We start from the raw sequence: 16,258 nt of genomic DNA, 5'->3' as shown, positions 1-16,258 counted from the left end.
ATAAAGAACTACCCTGCACAACAATGACATATATTCGCAGTTTAATTTACCTTCAGGAGATAAAGGGATGTTAACTCCGAAGACCCCAGTTTGCATGTCTAGAAGAAACACTGCTATTGAGCAGCTTGATGCTTGTCCCGTTCTTACGTATTTACGGAGAAATTGGAGGAAACAAGGACCGTGTAAAATGCATATACATTATTTTTTTTATTCTCTCTTATTTTTGAAGTCGTATAAAAATATACCTTATCATCACTCCATTTCTTAACTTCAATTTTGGAACGTTGAAAAGCACGTATGTATGGTATATTTAAAAAAAATCCTTCCAGAGTATAACGAAGCTAGAGATATGTGCTAACAAACGATAAACTAGCCGAGGTGAACCAAACTCAGAAGCTGTGGAAAACAGTATCTGATGTCGAGTAGAGCCTTTTCCTGGCCACCAAGTATAGCGCCGGTCAGTAGTTACTGAGAAATAAAGTACTACAATATATATATAGGGGCGAATCCAAGTGGGGCTATAGCCTCCTCCCCATTGACGCTCAGATTTACACTGGATAAAATGGGCATCAATCCTGCTTTACACTGGATAAAGCGGCAAAGTATGGTTTAGCCCCTCCGTTAATCATATCCTGGATTCGTCACTATATATATATATATATATATATATATATATATATATATATATATATATATATATATATATATATATATATATATATATGTATGTATGTATGTGTGTGTGTGTGTGTTTGTTTCAAAACAACACCGACAGCGTTGGGGATATTGATTCCTGACACCAAGATAAGACAAAGACCATAGACCAACCTGGGTGCACAAATGCTTCCTTTCGGAGTTATAGGCTGCCGAAAACGTGAAAAAATGAATTTTAAAGGTTTAATAGCTCCAAAACTATAGGACTTGACCCGTAGTCGGGTCAAAACTTCACTTAGGAACTAATATGTGCGCTATGCAAAATTACATGTTTCAGAATCCTAAGGTAGTTACGCAACAATTTTTGTAGAGGCAGTTTGGTTACGGGCATATAATTTGAAGTACTCACACACTACATCTATAAAAATTGTTGCGAAAGTACTGCAGGATTGTGGAACTTTGATATTTGGATAACATACGTATTAGTTCCTAAGTAAAGTCTTGATCCGACTACGGTAGGTCCCATAGTTTTGGAGCTATGGACTTTTAAACTGCATATTTTCATGCTTTTGGCAGCCTATAACTCCGAAAGGAAGCATTTGTGCCCAGGTTGGTCTATACTTTTTGTCTTATTTTGGTGTCAGAAATCACCTTCCAAACGTTGTCGGTGTTGTTTTAAAAGACCCTATATAATTTTCGCAGACCTGCGGCTTCCCACTCAAGGAAGTTCTGGATTCGTCAGTCTTACTTATTCGGCGTTGAAGACATTTCGAAGAAACCTATTTTACGACAATATGTCAATCAGAAGTAAATTTGCAAAATCATGGTTTTGTTTCGGTTACCAAATTCTTAGGCTCCCTATGTTCTCCTTTTAATGTTAAATGGAGAAAGTAGTATATTTTACACGTTTGATATGTGCTATTCACTTTGCTTGATGAACGTACAATAGGCAAATCATCTAACCCGAGGAATATGCAGTCCAACTAAATTACAAAGCACATGCAAAATATTATAGTGCAGTTGAATATACACTATGTGATCAAAAGTATCAGGACATCCCCAAAAACACACGCTTTTCATAGTAGGTGCATTGTGCTGCTACCTACTGCCAGGCACTCATTATCAACGACGTCAGTAGTATTTAGACATCGTGAGAAACCAGAATGGGGAGCTCCGCCGAACTCACGGTCTTCGAACATGGTCAGGTAATTGGGCGTCTCTTGTGTCAGAAGTCTGTACGCGAGATATCCACACTCCTAAACATCTCTAGGTCCACTGTGTCTGATGTGATAGTGAAGTGGAAACGTGAAGGGACACGTACAGCACAAAAGTGTACAGGCCGATCTCGTCTGTTGACTGACAGAGACGCCGACAATTGAAGAGGGTCGTAAAGTGTAATAGGCAGACATCTATCCACACCATCACACAGGAATTCCAAACTGCATCAGGATCCACTCCAAGTACTATGACAATTAGGCATGAGGTGAGAAAACTTGGATTTCATGGTCGAGCGGCTGCTCATAAGGCACACATCACGCAGGTAAATTCCAAACGACGCCTCTCTTGGTGTAAGGAGCGTAAACATTGGACGATTGAACAGTGGAAAAACGTTGTGTGGCGTGACGAATCACGGTGCACAATGTGGCGATCCGATGGCAAGGTGTGGGTATGGCGAATGCCCGGTGAACGTCATTTGTCAGCGTGTGTAGTGCCAACAGTAAAATTCGGAGGTGGTGGTGTTATGGTGCGGTTGTTTTTTTCTTGGAGCTGGCTTGCACCCCTTGTTGTTTTGCGTGGCACTGTCACAGCGCAGGCCTACATTGATGTTTTAAGCACCTTCTTGCTTCCCACTGTTGAAGAGCACTTCGGGGATGGCTATTGCATCTTTCAACACGATCGAGCACCTGTTCATACTGCACGGCCTGTGGCGGAGTGGTTACACGACCATAACATCCCTGTAATGGCCTTGCCTGCACATAGTCCTGATCTGAATCCTACAGAACACCTTTGGGATGCTTTGGAACGCTGACTTCGTGCCAGGCCTCACCGACCTACATCGATACCTCTCCTCAGTTCAGCACTCCGTGAAGAATGGGCTGCAATTCCCGAAAAAAAACCTTCTAGCACCTGATTGAAAGTATGCCTGCGAGAGTGGAAGCTGTCATCAAGGCTAAGGGAGGGGTCAACACCAATTGAATTCCAGCAGTGCCGATGGAGGGCGCCACGAACTTGTAAGTCATTTTCAGCCAGGTGTCTGGATACTTTTGATCACATAGTATATATATATCACATACATCTGTCACGAGACATCATATGTACTAGAATCATAAATATACTTGTATGAATATATCGATAATTGAAGACTCGCTGTAGAAAACAGTGTAAGTGCCAAAAACAATAGTTACTGTAACAGCAGAGACAAACGATAGTAAATTGTGCCCAAGCGTCACAAAATAGAAAATACTATCGCTTAGAAATATAACTTAGCATATAACGAAAATCTAGCTAAGGCATAAACGTATTTAAAAAAATAAGTGAAATAATTTCAAGGTGCACTTACATTGTTTTCTACAGCAACAATGGCGGATCTACGCGAGGGCTGGGGGCCATGTGCCCCTAGTTTTTTCAGTGACAAAATAATTTAAGCTATTATTTATATATTTTTGAAAGTTTATATATACCTATCATAGTCTGGGTACTGGCTGCCCCCCTTCCCCCCGTTTTTACCTTGTAGATTCGCCACTGTACAGCGAGTCTTCAATTATCGACAAAAACTACCACATTATGCAAATTAATTGAGGCAAAGTAAAAATTCACTCTTCTTCAAAAGTTAGTCTTTTATATCATGCTATGCCTTGACATATACTGTTAAATATCTAGATCCAGGCCGGCCTGAGGTCTGTGCAACCGCACATGCGAGCGCTTAGGGGAAGAGCAGAAAAAAACGAGGAAAACTAAAAAAAGGAAAAATATAATGAAGTTAATTGTTTTATATAATTATGAAGGCAAAGGTATTCTCTAAATTTAATATAATTTTGTAAATATTTTCTACTTACAAATCTGCTATTTACTGAAATTAATGCTTAAACTGCTCTAATACCCCCTAAACCAAAACAAATAATATGATAGATACAATCCAATTTCTGTATATTTACATTATTTGACTTTTCAAAAAATATAGTGTATACTCTTCCCCATACACATTTATTCTTTCGTGAAAAATCTGGGAGAGGCCTCACGATTTTGCTTAGAGGTATTCCATGTCGCCCGGTGTTACGAGAGCCATCATTCAGTTTTTTTTTTTACACACACACACACACTCTCTCTCTCTCTCTCTCTCACTCACTCACTCTCTCTCTCTTTCTCTTTCTCTCTATTTGGCTCTTAGGCCGCCACTGCCTATATCAGTATGAAAAACGTTATTCTTTAGCTAAAATTACCTCTTGAAATCATTCTGGCATTGAATCCGCTACAATAGTGCCCTATTTTTGACTTCATCATGGAACTACACTTGTATAATACACGTTGTCATGTTTCACTTGATTATATAGTCCATTTTCCCTGAGTGCCTCTTCAAAATGTTCTACAAGTTCTCAATTGGATTTTAATCTGGTGTAGTCCAGGCCAATCAAGCACATTAATTTTAGTTTCCAGCATGAAATTCTTGACCAATTTCGATTTGTGATACAGGGTCAAATCACGTTGAGATGTTCAATTCATCATACCTTCAATAGGAACTAAGCTTCCAATGCCATTTACTGTCAGGAAAAAAAGAAAGGAAGAAGAAAGAAAGAAAAAGGTTGCGAGGTTATTTTAGTTTGTTAAACATCTGCAGGTCTTAAAGGGCTCTCACTTGTTTCATATAACCTTTGTTTTATAACCCTGCACAAATAAATGACTTTCATAACTGAAAATCACCTCCTTCTGCTCATCAAATCAATTATTTGTAATTTTTGGCCCATGCTAAACGTTTTTTTTTTTCTCCTTTCCTTCATGTCAGAAGACAAATATGTTCATTTCGTAGGTTTTCTTGCACTGCGGCCAGTTTCCAAAAGCCTACGGCAGCGGTGAATCACTGACATCATAACCACTAGCCAATAAACTTCTCCGAAGGTCTTTGCTTGATTTTGTTGGATTAATTTTACTATTTCTGATTAGAATTATATGTATCGGGTGTTGCAAAATAAGTGTTACAACTCTTGGGAGGTGACTCCTACCACTGAGACAAGAAAAAAAGTTCTTTTGAACTTTCGCCTATCGGACATAGTTTCAGATCTACAAGGTGCAGAAAGCGTGGGAAAATGACTTTCGGACTCTAATAGTTCGGAAACTATCCAACGTAAAGAGGGCGGGTAAAAAATTCACTAAAGAAGTCATACCTGCTGTATTGAATTTTGCATGTTTCACAATCCTACCATGCACGCGCAAGGGATTCCCCAAAGGAACGTAAGGAGTCCCGGATAATCCGCCAAATGAAAATTGGTCTAAATGGATATGAATTGATAAGGTTTCTACCATGTAACAGTAATTCGTTTGTATTAAGTCGATATCTAGAACAAATACAAAATGGCGGACACCTTCATGCCCGTTGTGTGTGGTTGCATAATCGTCAGGTACGGATGCTGGCCAACAGTGACGTTCTGAGTATTAAGTGTAGCGAATTTGTACTCAAATGCTCTAGAAGAACATCTGGAGTGTCAATAGAGCACAACAGATGAAGCAGGATGATTCACTTGTGTGGAAACACTTAACGGAAAATGCCCATAAAAAATGCACTCATACTAAGTAAACGTGAGTTCAAAGCTTCGGAAATGTAAGGAATAGCATCAAGAACAGAAAGCCATTGCCAATTCACCAATAATATTCCATCAATCCGATGCAATATGATGTTCACGGTTGCATACCAATAAGGATGCAACAACTGAAGCCAAATTGAAATTGAGCAAGGGGACTCACTAAGAAACTGGGTAAACTAAAGGAATGTCACTAGTGGGATCGCATGATCGATATTGAAACGTGGCCAATGAGTGTGTTGATATCGACATGTAGCCAATGGACAAATGTCAACATGTCCCACTACTGCTGGCACACCGACCCACGTGCGGAAAATAGGAAAATAAATACTCGGGTCTTGAATCTGAGGCCGTGGGCTCCCAGTAGGATTGGAAACTGCGAGCACGCGAGCGAAAGCACTCTATTCTGAGGTTTGAGGGAGCCTCACTTTCTCTGTATTGATTTCTTTGAAGAGTACCCATTTTGTTTGACAAGCCCTCTTGTACAGCCTCCCGACATACTTGTGTGTTTCATTTTGTTACTCCTACTGCACAGTTATAAACAATCATAGCTTTAAGACGTTTCTTCCTATTTCTCATGCCATTTTATTTTCCAAATGTATGGTCTTCCAGCTGTAGTGTTACATGTGCCAAATTGGTTCATTTTCGTATTTGTTGAGTTGAGTTGATTTTAACGTCCCGTTCAGCAGCGAGGCTATATGAGACGTGGACTTACTGATTAACGAGAAATCCGAACCACATGAGCTCCCGGCGGGAATCGAACCCGGGCCTCCCACGCCAAAATCCCGTACGCTAACCGCTTAGCCACTGATGAGCTCTATTTTCGTATTTGTCTTGGTATGTGCACTGTGTGTAAGATACGAATTTCTGGAGGTATTTTCCTATATTTCGAGTACGTCATATGTCCTAGAATACGTAGGACATGATACAAGTTTGTTATCTTCACGCTAAATCAGAATTTGAACCATGGATTAAGAGATTTCTTTTCATATGTGTCGACTGTGAGACAATGTCCCAAAGAGGGACATTGATACAATCGTATTCTAGTTACGTTCTACCGTAAAGTGCACCAAATGTAATAGCAGAATGTACAACGTTATTTTCCTAGTTTTCGCACGTGAGACGGTATCCCAGCAGGAGTGGGACATGTTGACATTTGTCCATTAGCTACATATCGATATCAACACACACATTGGTCACATTTCAATATCGATCATGCGATCCCACTAGTGACATTCCTTTAGTTTACCCAGTTTCTTAGTGAGTCCCCTTGCACAATTTCAACTTGGCTTCAGTTGTTGCATCCTTATTGGTATGCAACCGTGAACATCATATTGCATCGGATTGATGGAATATTATTGGTGAATTGGCAATGGCTTTCTGTTCTTGATGCTATTCCTCACACTTCCGATGCTTTGAACTAACGTTTACTTAGTATGAGTGCATTTTTTATGGGCATTTTCCGTTAAGTGTTTCCACACAAGTGAATCATCCTGCTTCATCTGTTGTGCTCTATTGACACTCCAGATGTTCTTCTAGAGCATTTGAGTACAAATTCGCTACACTTAATACTCAGAACGTCACTGTTGGCCAGCATCCGTACCTGACGATTATGCAACCACATACAACGGGCATGAAGGTGTCCGCCATTTTGTATTTGTTCCAGATATCGACTTAATACAAACGAATTACTGTTACATGGTAGAAACCTTATCAATTCATATCCATGTAGACCAATTTTCACTTGGCAGATTATCCGGGGCTCCCTACGTTCCTTTGGGGAATCCCTTGCGCGTGCATGGTAGGATTGTGAAACATACAAAATTCAATACAGCAGTGACTTCTTCAGTGAATTTTTTACCCGCCCTCTTTACGTTGGATAGTTTCCGAACTATTGGCGTCCGAAAGTCATTTTCCCATGTTTTCGGCACCTTGTAGATCCGAAACTATGTCCGATAGCCAAAAGTTCAAGAGAACTTTTTTTCTTGTCTCAATGGCAGGAGTCACCTCCCAAGAGTTGTAACACTTATTTTGCAACTCCCGATATATCCCTTTTGGAGACGATGCTCCAGATGCTTTGAATGTAGTAGAAATTCTTGATACATTTGGTTTGTCTACACAAACTGCACACGCGACATCTCTCTCTGTCATACAAGTGTGCTGTTTAAGAGCAATTAGTTTTGTACGTTTCCTTGGAGTAATATCCATTTTTAAACAGAAAAAAGCAATACGTATCTCACAGAGATCAACAACTCACATCCAATTCTCACACACAAAAGCTCATAACTGAATCTGAAGTAACTATTTTCGGTTAAAACCACACTCAAATGTCTGGACAAACACATTCTTGTTGTCAAGATCAAACAGTAACACCACCTCAAGGCAGATAACACCAGTTTAAGCCGGGTGCAGACAACTGACAGTCATTCAAATTCTGCCAAAAATAGTTTTTCCCAATTAATTTGCACAGCACATTGGTGTCAATATTTCAATACCTATCGACTAAGATCGATATTTTCTATCCATTATCACAAAACTCAACTTCATAACGGTCCGAGTGTATTTCCTGAAGCCAAGCCGTAATTTTTCGGCATCAAAATGAAAAACATGCCTAAGTAATTCATTAAATAGAGGTAACACTATATTACACATGATTAATATACGATTCAACTCCCTATGAAACGCACGTTGAACTGTAATAACATATTTACAACTAGAGAACTGCAAAACACAAAACGTCTTCTGTTGAGGAGTCGCCACCTTCGTTACTGTCGCTGCCAAGCGGAAACAAAGAAAAATTATCTGCGCGCATGTGTAGAACTGAAACTGTCTTTCTTATTTTTAATTTGAGACTAAACAATTTTGTATACTCATCTAAGTGATAATATAAAGAAATCAAACTGCTATATTCATTTATAAACACTCGGTTTTATATTTAATTCGCTAAAAAGACTGAATATATAACCGACAGTTAACGTAGGAGTTCTGTTCACAGTACATGAGACTGGATGTTCTATTTTTCAGTATTAAGTCATGCATTCTTTTGACAAAAGAGAAGCGCTACATTGTGTTCAATGGCTGGAATCAGAGTTTCATCCAATACTTAGCTTGGGTTTTAATCATGATGAGTGAACAGGCACAAAATGTTCGCTCTATAGGATTTCCGTTACTTTTGGAATCTGTACATAGGAAAAGACAAACCAAGACATTTTTAGGATATCTCTTTCAAATGTTTCAAATCTCAGGCCTGAAGGTGGGGAACTTACGTTTCCAAGAGCAAAACGTAAACACCTATCTTTTATTTAACATTAGATTGATGGAGACCGTTCCGCATCGTATGTGTTTTTCAGATAAATGTCTAAAATTTGATTCGTTCTACTGTTTATGAATAATTTGAAACTTTAAAATAAAATTAAAGATTCAGTGTTTGGAAATTATTTCCGTATTGTTTTCCTGCTTTCAACTTACTTATTAATTTTATGCGATTATTTTTGTGTTTTATTTGATTTTAAATTCATTATCCTCACGTTTTGAGAAGCAATCATTGCTATCGGAGTTCCAACAAGAAAGAAAACAACAAAAATCACCTCTGTTACTAGTAACTTATTTGTTTGTATAGTTCTTAAATGCAGTTTTCGAAAAATGTTCTTCTGATCTAGACGATAGTTCTGAAAACAAAGTGCTATAACAACACAAACCCAACTTCAAACACAAACCTACATATTTTAGACTTAAAATTAGCTAAGCCCCAAACTTATATTTCCAGTTACCATGGCGACCTGGCCCCCGGGACTTTTGGAGCCCTGCTCATATGTCATGGCATAGCAAAGGGTTGGTTCATACTGCGTCAGTATGAGCCTAGTCCTTTTATGACTATTTAACCTTCGAGTTACAATTTCCTAGGTAAAAAAAGAGGAAGATGTCTAAGTACTAACAACATAGATATAGAACTTTATACTCATACTTTTTATAAAGCTGATGTTCGTTTACAGATGAAATAATTTCATTAGTGTTAATGTAGTCTATTTAAATTTCAAAAGATAAAAATCATATTACTTGAATATAATATTACACATTTGTAATTCAGATACACATGTTTTTCTAATATCCTTTAAACCCCCTATCTATAATGCACTGAAAGTTTCTCTTTCAGAAATTAATTAATTAATTATAACGTTATGAATGTCTCAAAGAAGAACAGGTTTGTGCAGGGAAGTATGCTATCCTATACCTACATGTAAAGCTGTGATGGTCTCAACGTAAGTTTATTTGTGTTTTCTCATAAATTGTGTTTTCTATGTTACTTCCCATATTAGAAAGAAAAATAAAAAAAATTCTTTTGTATCATTTGGGACAAACCTGCATTAAGTACTTTTTATTTGACAATGTACTTACTGCAAGAACTTTTAATAAATTTAACGCATTGCATGAACGTTTTATTGTGTTTCAGATAATAGTTTCATTCATCCAAACATTAAATTATTACAAGCAAGATACCACGCATATGGTAAACAGTGTTGTACGTAAGTTAGTTGACTTATCAACAGATTCACCTTTAAAATTAAAAAAAAAAAAAAAAAAAAATCAGAAATTAGTTTCAAATTTAGAATCATCATTAATTCCATTAATACACTTGGTTCATTACTAAATAAAGCCCGGGTTCGTACTTTCTGTACACATAGGAGAGTAATTTATCTCCCTAACTTAAATAATTTTTTCAATAATTTTATTTGCCAATTATTGTGATAAAATATTCAACTCATGCGACAAGAGGTTCGTTGTCAATCAGACAATGAACGATTCCTTTTAACATTATCCTGTCACACACATACATTTGTTTGGATTTCATTACTTCTGTTTCATTTAAAATGCTATTTTTCCCACGTAATTTACGACACACATTTTAGGGAGAAAGAAAAAAAAAACCTTTCTAACACATCTAGAAAATTAGTTCAAAATGTTTCTTAGAATCAACTTTACTCTTTCGAACAAATCAGTCCTCTATATTCCCTAGAATTCAATGTACTCTTTCGAGTAAGTTCTCAATATTTCCGACAATCCACTCTGTTCCTTCATGCGAATTACTTCCCAGGATTTGTACTAGCAACTCTATTTCTTCGACCAAATTACGTTTCAATATTTCCTAGTTTACTCTTTTTCTTCTTTTTTTCTTTTTAACAAATTAATTCTCAATATTTTGAAATGAACTCCACTTATTCAAGAAAGAAAGAAAAAAAAAATCTCAAAATGCTCTATTGCTTCAAAGATATTAGTTCTTAATATCTCCTTTAATTTACCCTATTGTTTCATATAAGTTAGTTCTTAATATTTCATAAAATCCACTACTACTTCAAAGAAATTAGTTCTGTTTATTTCCTAAAATCTACTTTGTTTCTTCGAGCAAATGACTCCTTGATTTCGCTCTATTGTTTTAAGGAAATTAGTTCTGTGAACCTCTCCTAGAATCTTCTCTACTACTTCTAACAAATTAGTTCTCAACGTTTCTTCAAATTTAATCTATTCTGTCGAATAAATTACTTCTCAATATTTCAATCGCCTTGCTTAGTAGTAGTTCATTCTCAACATACAGTCAGTAATCTTGTATACAATATATAATAGCTACGCAATTCCTTTCCATATCATATTTAAGGTCCCAACTATTTAGGCATCGGACTGTGGTACATGTACATATATTTAGTGGTTTGGGAGATGGATTTTATTTTCTTGTTCCTATGTTTAACGTTACTAGCTTGATCGCAATTTTCCTTTTAACACCAACTTTTTTTTTTTTTTTTTTTTTATTTTCTTTCTTAAGAGTCTACCTGCCTTTAAAACTTTTTAGCTATCTATTCACCAATATTGCACGAAGTAATTGTAACATGGTATTTTCACACATGGCTTCCTGTTACTAGCCCATGTCGAACAAAATACTAAGATTTCGCTTAATTCCGGTTGTCACTAATTAACTGTATCAGAATCCACTTAGAGTGCAGCATATCATAAGTCTTCAATAAGTATATGTGGCAGCATTTGCTTGTTGTTTGTAGTAACCACGTAAGTATATTATGGAAATACAGGAAATTTTTTGCAACTTTTTTATTGGTACGTGCGTTTTTATTTTATTTCTGTTGCTATGAATCTTCAAATTTTTCCACGATATAGTAATTATCTATTTAACAGTAGATAGCTATTGTGTTAAAACATCGAAAAGCTCGCCATAAAATTTACGGTATTAATTATTATTATAAGTCTCACTTATGTTGCCTTTTAACCTGTTACTTTCAACTGTCACTTAGATTGCTTATTATTCTTTTAATTTTCTTAAAAAAAAGTAGGTACCACTTTTATTATATCGACAGAAACCGCTAGTGTTAGAGACCTCAAAACAGTAACACAACGACTTTTGTACTGTGAAAACAACTGAAGGTCGATAACGACAAAAGTCAAAAATTAAAAACATACAAGTGAGAAAAAAATAAACTAAAAATATTCCACATTTTTATAGAACACACATGTATGTGATTAGTACGAACAAGAACACGCAGCCATATTTTTCTGCAGTCGACTAACGGCTGAAGTGTTCAATTTTAGTAAATGATTAGAGCCATTTAAAAAAATCTTATAGTTCTACGGCCCACAATTATGCCCTATAGGAAAAGGAGACGGTTGATTAACGAAAGTGAATGATTTATGAAAGAATTGGTGGAATGGGGATGTGATAGGAAATGTGAAAACCCCAGAAAACACACAAACATGTTGTTCACCGCAAACTCACTTGACCTGTGATCAAACCAGAGATCCTTTGCAGAGGTAGCGCAATTAATTAGTGGTAAGAAAAGAGAAAATAGGCCAATAACTGTGCCAACAGCTCAAGACTTACCATCGAATAAATTTTGTAACGATATGACTCTTTATTATTATTATTATTCGCAAAATTTCAAATCTAAAATATGCAATTCTATGTCAAACCCTTATTTATTGTTTATAAAGAAACACTTCAAATTGTTTTTCCACACGATACGGCATATAATGTGAAGTTTAAACTTATAGACAGTACAATTCAATACTGCTTCTTGAAGACGACACAATTTAACAACACTGCATATCCTATTTAAATACTACCAAAGTAAATAGTTACAATACTCACAAAATAAGCACCTTCGCAAAATGCCTGTATATTGTGAGACTACTTAGAAACAGACGTGGAAGATAAATCCCGATTTTTTTTTTCTTTTCTATTTATTTGGTGCACTCACTTTGGTCTCTCACAGCGCTTTTTTTCTGGAGAACAACATACTGGTACTCACCATAAATATGTTATTCTGCGCGTTTTGATTGGATGCAACGTAAATACCAAAACCTAAGCAATTGGACGAAATTAGCAGGTGCTGCTATCTATTGATCGTATTCATTTTAGTGCACTCTTGTTCCAATTTCAAGTCGGTTTTAAACTGAAAAATCATTTTATAAATACAAAAATAAAAGTGGCTACAAACCGTAATTTTTAAAAAGTTCAGAGAAAAAAGTGCCGGTATTTCGTATCCCAGAAAAAAAGCACTGATCTTTCACAATAATCAATTATTTTTATGGAATGTTTAATCCATATACCCTTCTCCTCCGTTTCTGAATAATTATTCTGCATTAAATAATATAATGTACATAAAAAAAACTACATAATTTGTTACTCTTCTTTTGTTTCGATACATAACTGTAAAAATTACATCTAAACAGGAACAATGACAAAAGAGCTAAATATAAAAACACGTTTAAAACTTTTGTTTAAACGAAATCAGTTTCATTGGTTCTTTCATTAAAAGAACTTAATTTGCATGGATTACTCAATAATCTTGAAGCTTCTGCATACATTTTACGAAACAAGTCTTTTCACATTTTAAAGTGAAATATAAAAAACAGTTAAGAAGGCAATTCTAAAATTATACATTTATCATCTGTTAAAACTATGTACAAAGGCTTAAATAAATAATTAACTTTATAAAATTATATGCATTTTTGGTGCAGACATTTCTGTTGCATGTATGATGTTAAATACATATGGAGTAAAAGAAAATGTTTAAGTATTGGAAACACCAGCATTTGAAAGTAACAATAGTTAATTCAAAAGTCCTATTACATATATTTTTAATTAACTGAACAAAATGATCACTTGACAATTTGTTTACTTATTGTGTCCTTGCACGAAATTTGAACACTCAAATGTTCTATACCTCCCACTGCTCTCGTTATCTTCGCACAAATTTGCTAAGATGATTAAATTTTCGTTCTATAGTTTGAAGCATAGAAAATCAATACTCCACACTAACCTGAAATAACTAATGTATCTTGTTTACATTTCAAACACGCTTTTAAACTTCTAACAGTTCCACCAGCAACGTAAAATGCGATTCCACCTGTTATTAATAAGATGACGTACGCTGGTAGCAAAGAGTCTAAGTACGTCTTCCTATTTAACAACGTCTGCAAAGAAAACAAAACTATTGAGTACTCTTCATAAAAAGTATGTATTACAGTTACCTTTCTATACATTTAATTCAATATTTTGCGTAGTTCTTGCAAACATTTAAGGGCATTGTTCACGTTTGAATTGCCACTACTCATATATGAACTAGTGCTGTCGAAATCGGTTTTTGAAAAAAACGAAAACCGGTTTTTGAAAAAAGTGAATTTCATAAAACCGAGATGTCGGTTTTGAAAACCGCTTTTGCGGTTTTGGTTTTGAAAACCGCTTTCGCGGTTTCTTTCGAAAAAAACATTTGCGATTTTCTCAAAAACCGAAAACCGCAAAGGTCTCAAAAATTCGACAGCACTAATATCAAGTAACGATGAGAAAACAGCAAAGAATCTTTCCCCACTTCGGCACATAGTTGCCATATGGAGGGAAATTTCCCTCGGCGTAGGGAAAAAATGCTCAAAATTTGCAGAGGGGAAAGAAGGTATTTTTTCTTAAATGTCTTAAAGTGTAAGGAAATTCTTGTTGAGTATACCTTTACAATTGGCAGAATAAAAAAATAAGTTGCCATTTCTCACAAAGAGGCAGGGCTATCGTTATTGGGAAGTAAAAAGATACAGAATAAAACCTGATCGGTGTTTCCTTCACGTATAAACTATTGCAGGCGTCTGGGATTTGCGATAAGAAACCAGTCAGCACATGCAAAACCACATTTATGAGAGTGGCAACAAATCAACAATAAAATTGTGTATTGCGATGTATATTTTTTTCTTTTCTTTTTCTTTTTTTTAAGGGAGGTGGTGCTTTTTTGTTAACAAAAGAAAGAGTGGCAGTACTATTTTTAAAAACAAGCGGAAAGAGTAATAATAATATAAAAGATCTCAGTCTAAGTGGATGAGATTTCTAATCGAATTTCGTGAGCTGCATGTGTAGTGATCTTAAATAGGGATATACCTTATTTTCTATTTAGCTTAGTATTGCCATATTACCCGATTTTAGCAGGTACCACCCGATTTTCAGGTTCTATATTCGTCCCCCGCTTAAACATATCTTAATCACGAAAAATACCACCCGCTTTTTGGGAATGGAGAAAAATCTAAGACGACTTAGTTGATAAAGTGTTGGTATATTCAACATAAACTGCTACACCTCTGACAATCTCAATCGCGATTGAGTTAAATTTGGACTCGCGCTCAGGCTGTGGGTTATCTGAGCAGTGCGCGTGTGCAGGGCCATTTGCTAACAAGAGATATGCTATAATGCACAATGATTTTCTCTGTGTAGTTTATGTGTTTTTAATGTAATGTATTGGAGGTTCTATACGAATGAATATTCGTTTGTAGATGTAGTGACAAATATACTTGAATTATTCATGCCTTCATAAGCTATAAGAATGCCGCACGATAATTTCAAGTGTAACTTTAAAGACTCTTATAGAGGCGAATTTACGCTTGTTAGCCAGGGCAGAATTCAGTTTGAAGTAAAAGGTACACTCTGGAAAATTCAGTTTCGTTTGAAAAGTAGACTCCAGGGAAGCAAACTGGACCCCGCCTGATTTTTATATATTTTGTAAATTAGACCACGAGGAACACGAATCTGAAGGAATTTTGACATTCCGAGTATCGGAACTCGAGATATACAATCATGAAATGACCACGGAAGCAAACTGGACCCCACCTGATTTTTATATATATTTTGTAAATTAGACCACGAGGAACACGAATCTGAAGGAATCTGATCGAATTTCGGAACTCGAGATATTAAAACTTTCTCAGGCCTTTCGTGAGGGTGTCGTGATTATGCAGACAGTGCAAGAGTGGTTTAGCAAGTTTAAGAACGGTGACGAAACACTCACGAAAGACGCAAGAAGTGCCTGAAGACCAACACATGTACAAAATGAAGATCTTTAGATAGCAATTGAAGCGAACAGTGGACAGACATGTGAGGAACTGGGGCTAACATTCAATGTGAGTGGAGAAACCATTCGGCAGCACCTCCATCAACTTGGGAGGCACTACAAGTTGGGTCTATGGCTCCCACATGATTTGACTCCGGGCCAGAAGGCTACGCGAGCAGACACCTGTGTTTCTTTGCTGTCTCGTCTGAGGAAGGAGCCATTTCTGGACAGGATGTTGACATGTGGTGGGAAGTGGGTCCTGTACGAAACTCCACGGCGTCGTCATCATTGGTTAAAATCTCATGAACCGGTTCCAAAACAGCTGAAACCAGCATTGCAGCAGAAAGTCCTCCTGTGTGTTTGGTGGACTGATCGCGACATCGTGCATCGGGAACTGCTACCGGCTGGTCAGAGCAGAACATCAATGCAATTGCCTACTGTCAGCAG

General features: G+C 36.5%; 1 protein-coding gene across 1 annotated transcript in view; it reads right to left on the bottom strand.

Annotated features, from left to right (window-relative positions):
- Positions 1 to 12,351: 12,351 nt before the first annotated feature.
- The window catches only part of aph-1 (gamma-secretase subunit Aph-1), a 42,221-nt gene continuing 38,314 nt past the window's right edge, over positions 12,352 to 16,258 (bottom strand). Inside the window, exon 4 of the mRNA XM_081762135.1 lies at positions 12,352 to 13,922. Coding sequence (XP_081618261.1) covers positions 13,764 to 13,922 — 159 coding nt within the window. The 3' untranslated portion in view covers positions 12,352 to 13,763. The remainder of the gene's footprint in view (positions 13,923 to 16,258) is intronic.

This window comes from Thermobia domestica, chromosome 6 (assembly GCF_964235325.1).
Source record: "Thermobia domestica chromosome 6, izTheDome1.hap1.1, whole genome shotgun sequence".
NCBI classification, from domain to species: Eukaryota; Metazoa; Arthropoda; class Insecta; order Zygentoma; family Lepismatidae; genus Thermobia; species Thermobia domestica.
Note: the sequence above shows the minus strand (reverse complement) of the source record. Positions and strands in the feature narration are given on the sequence as shown.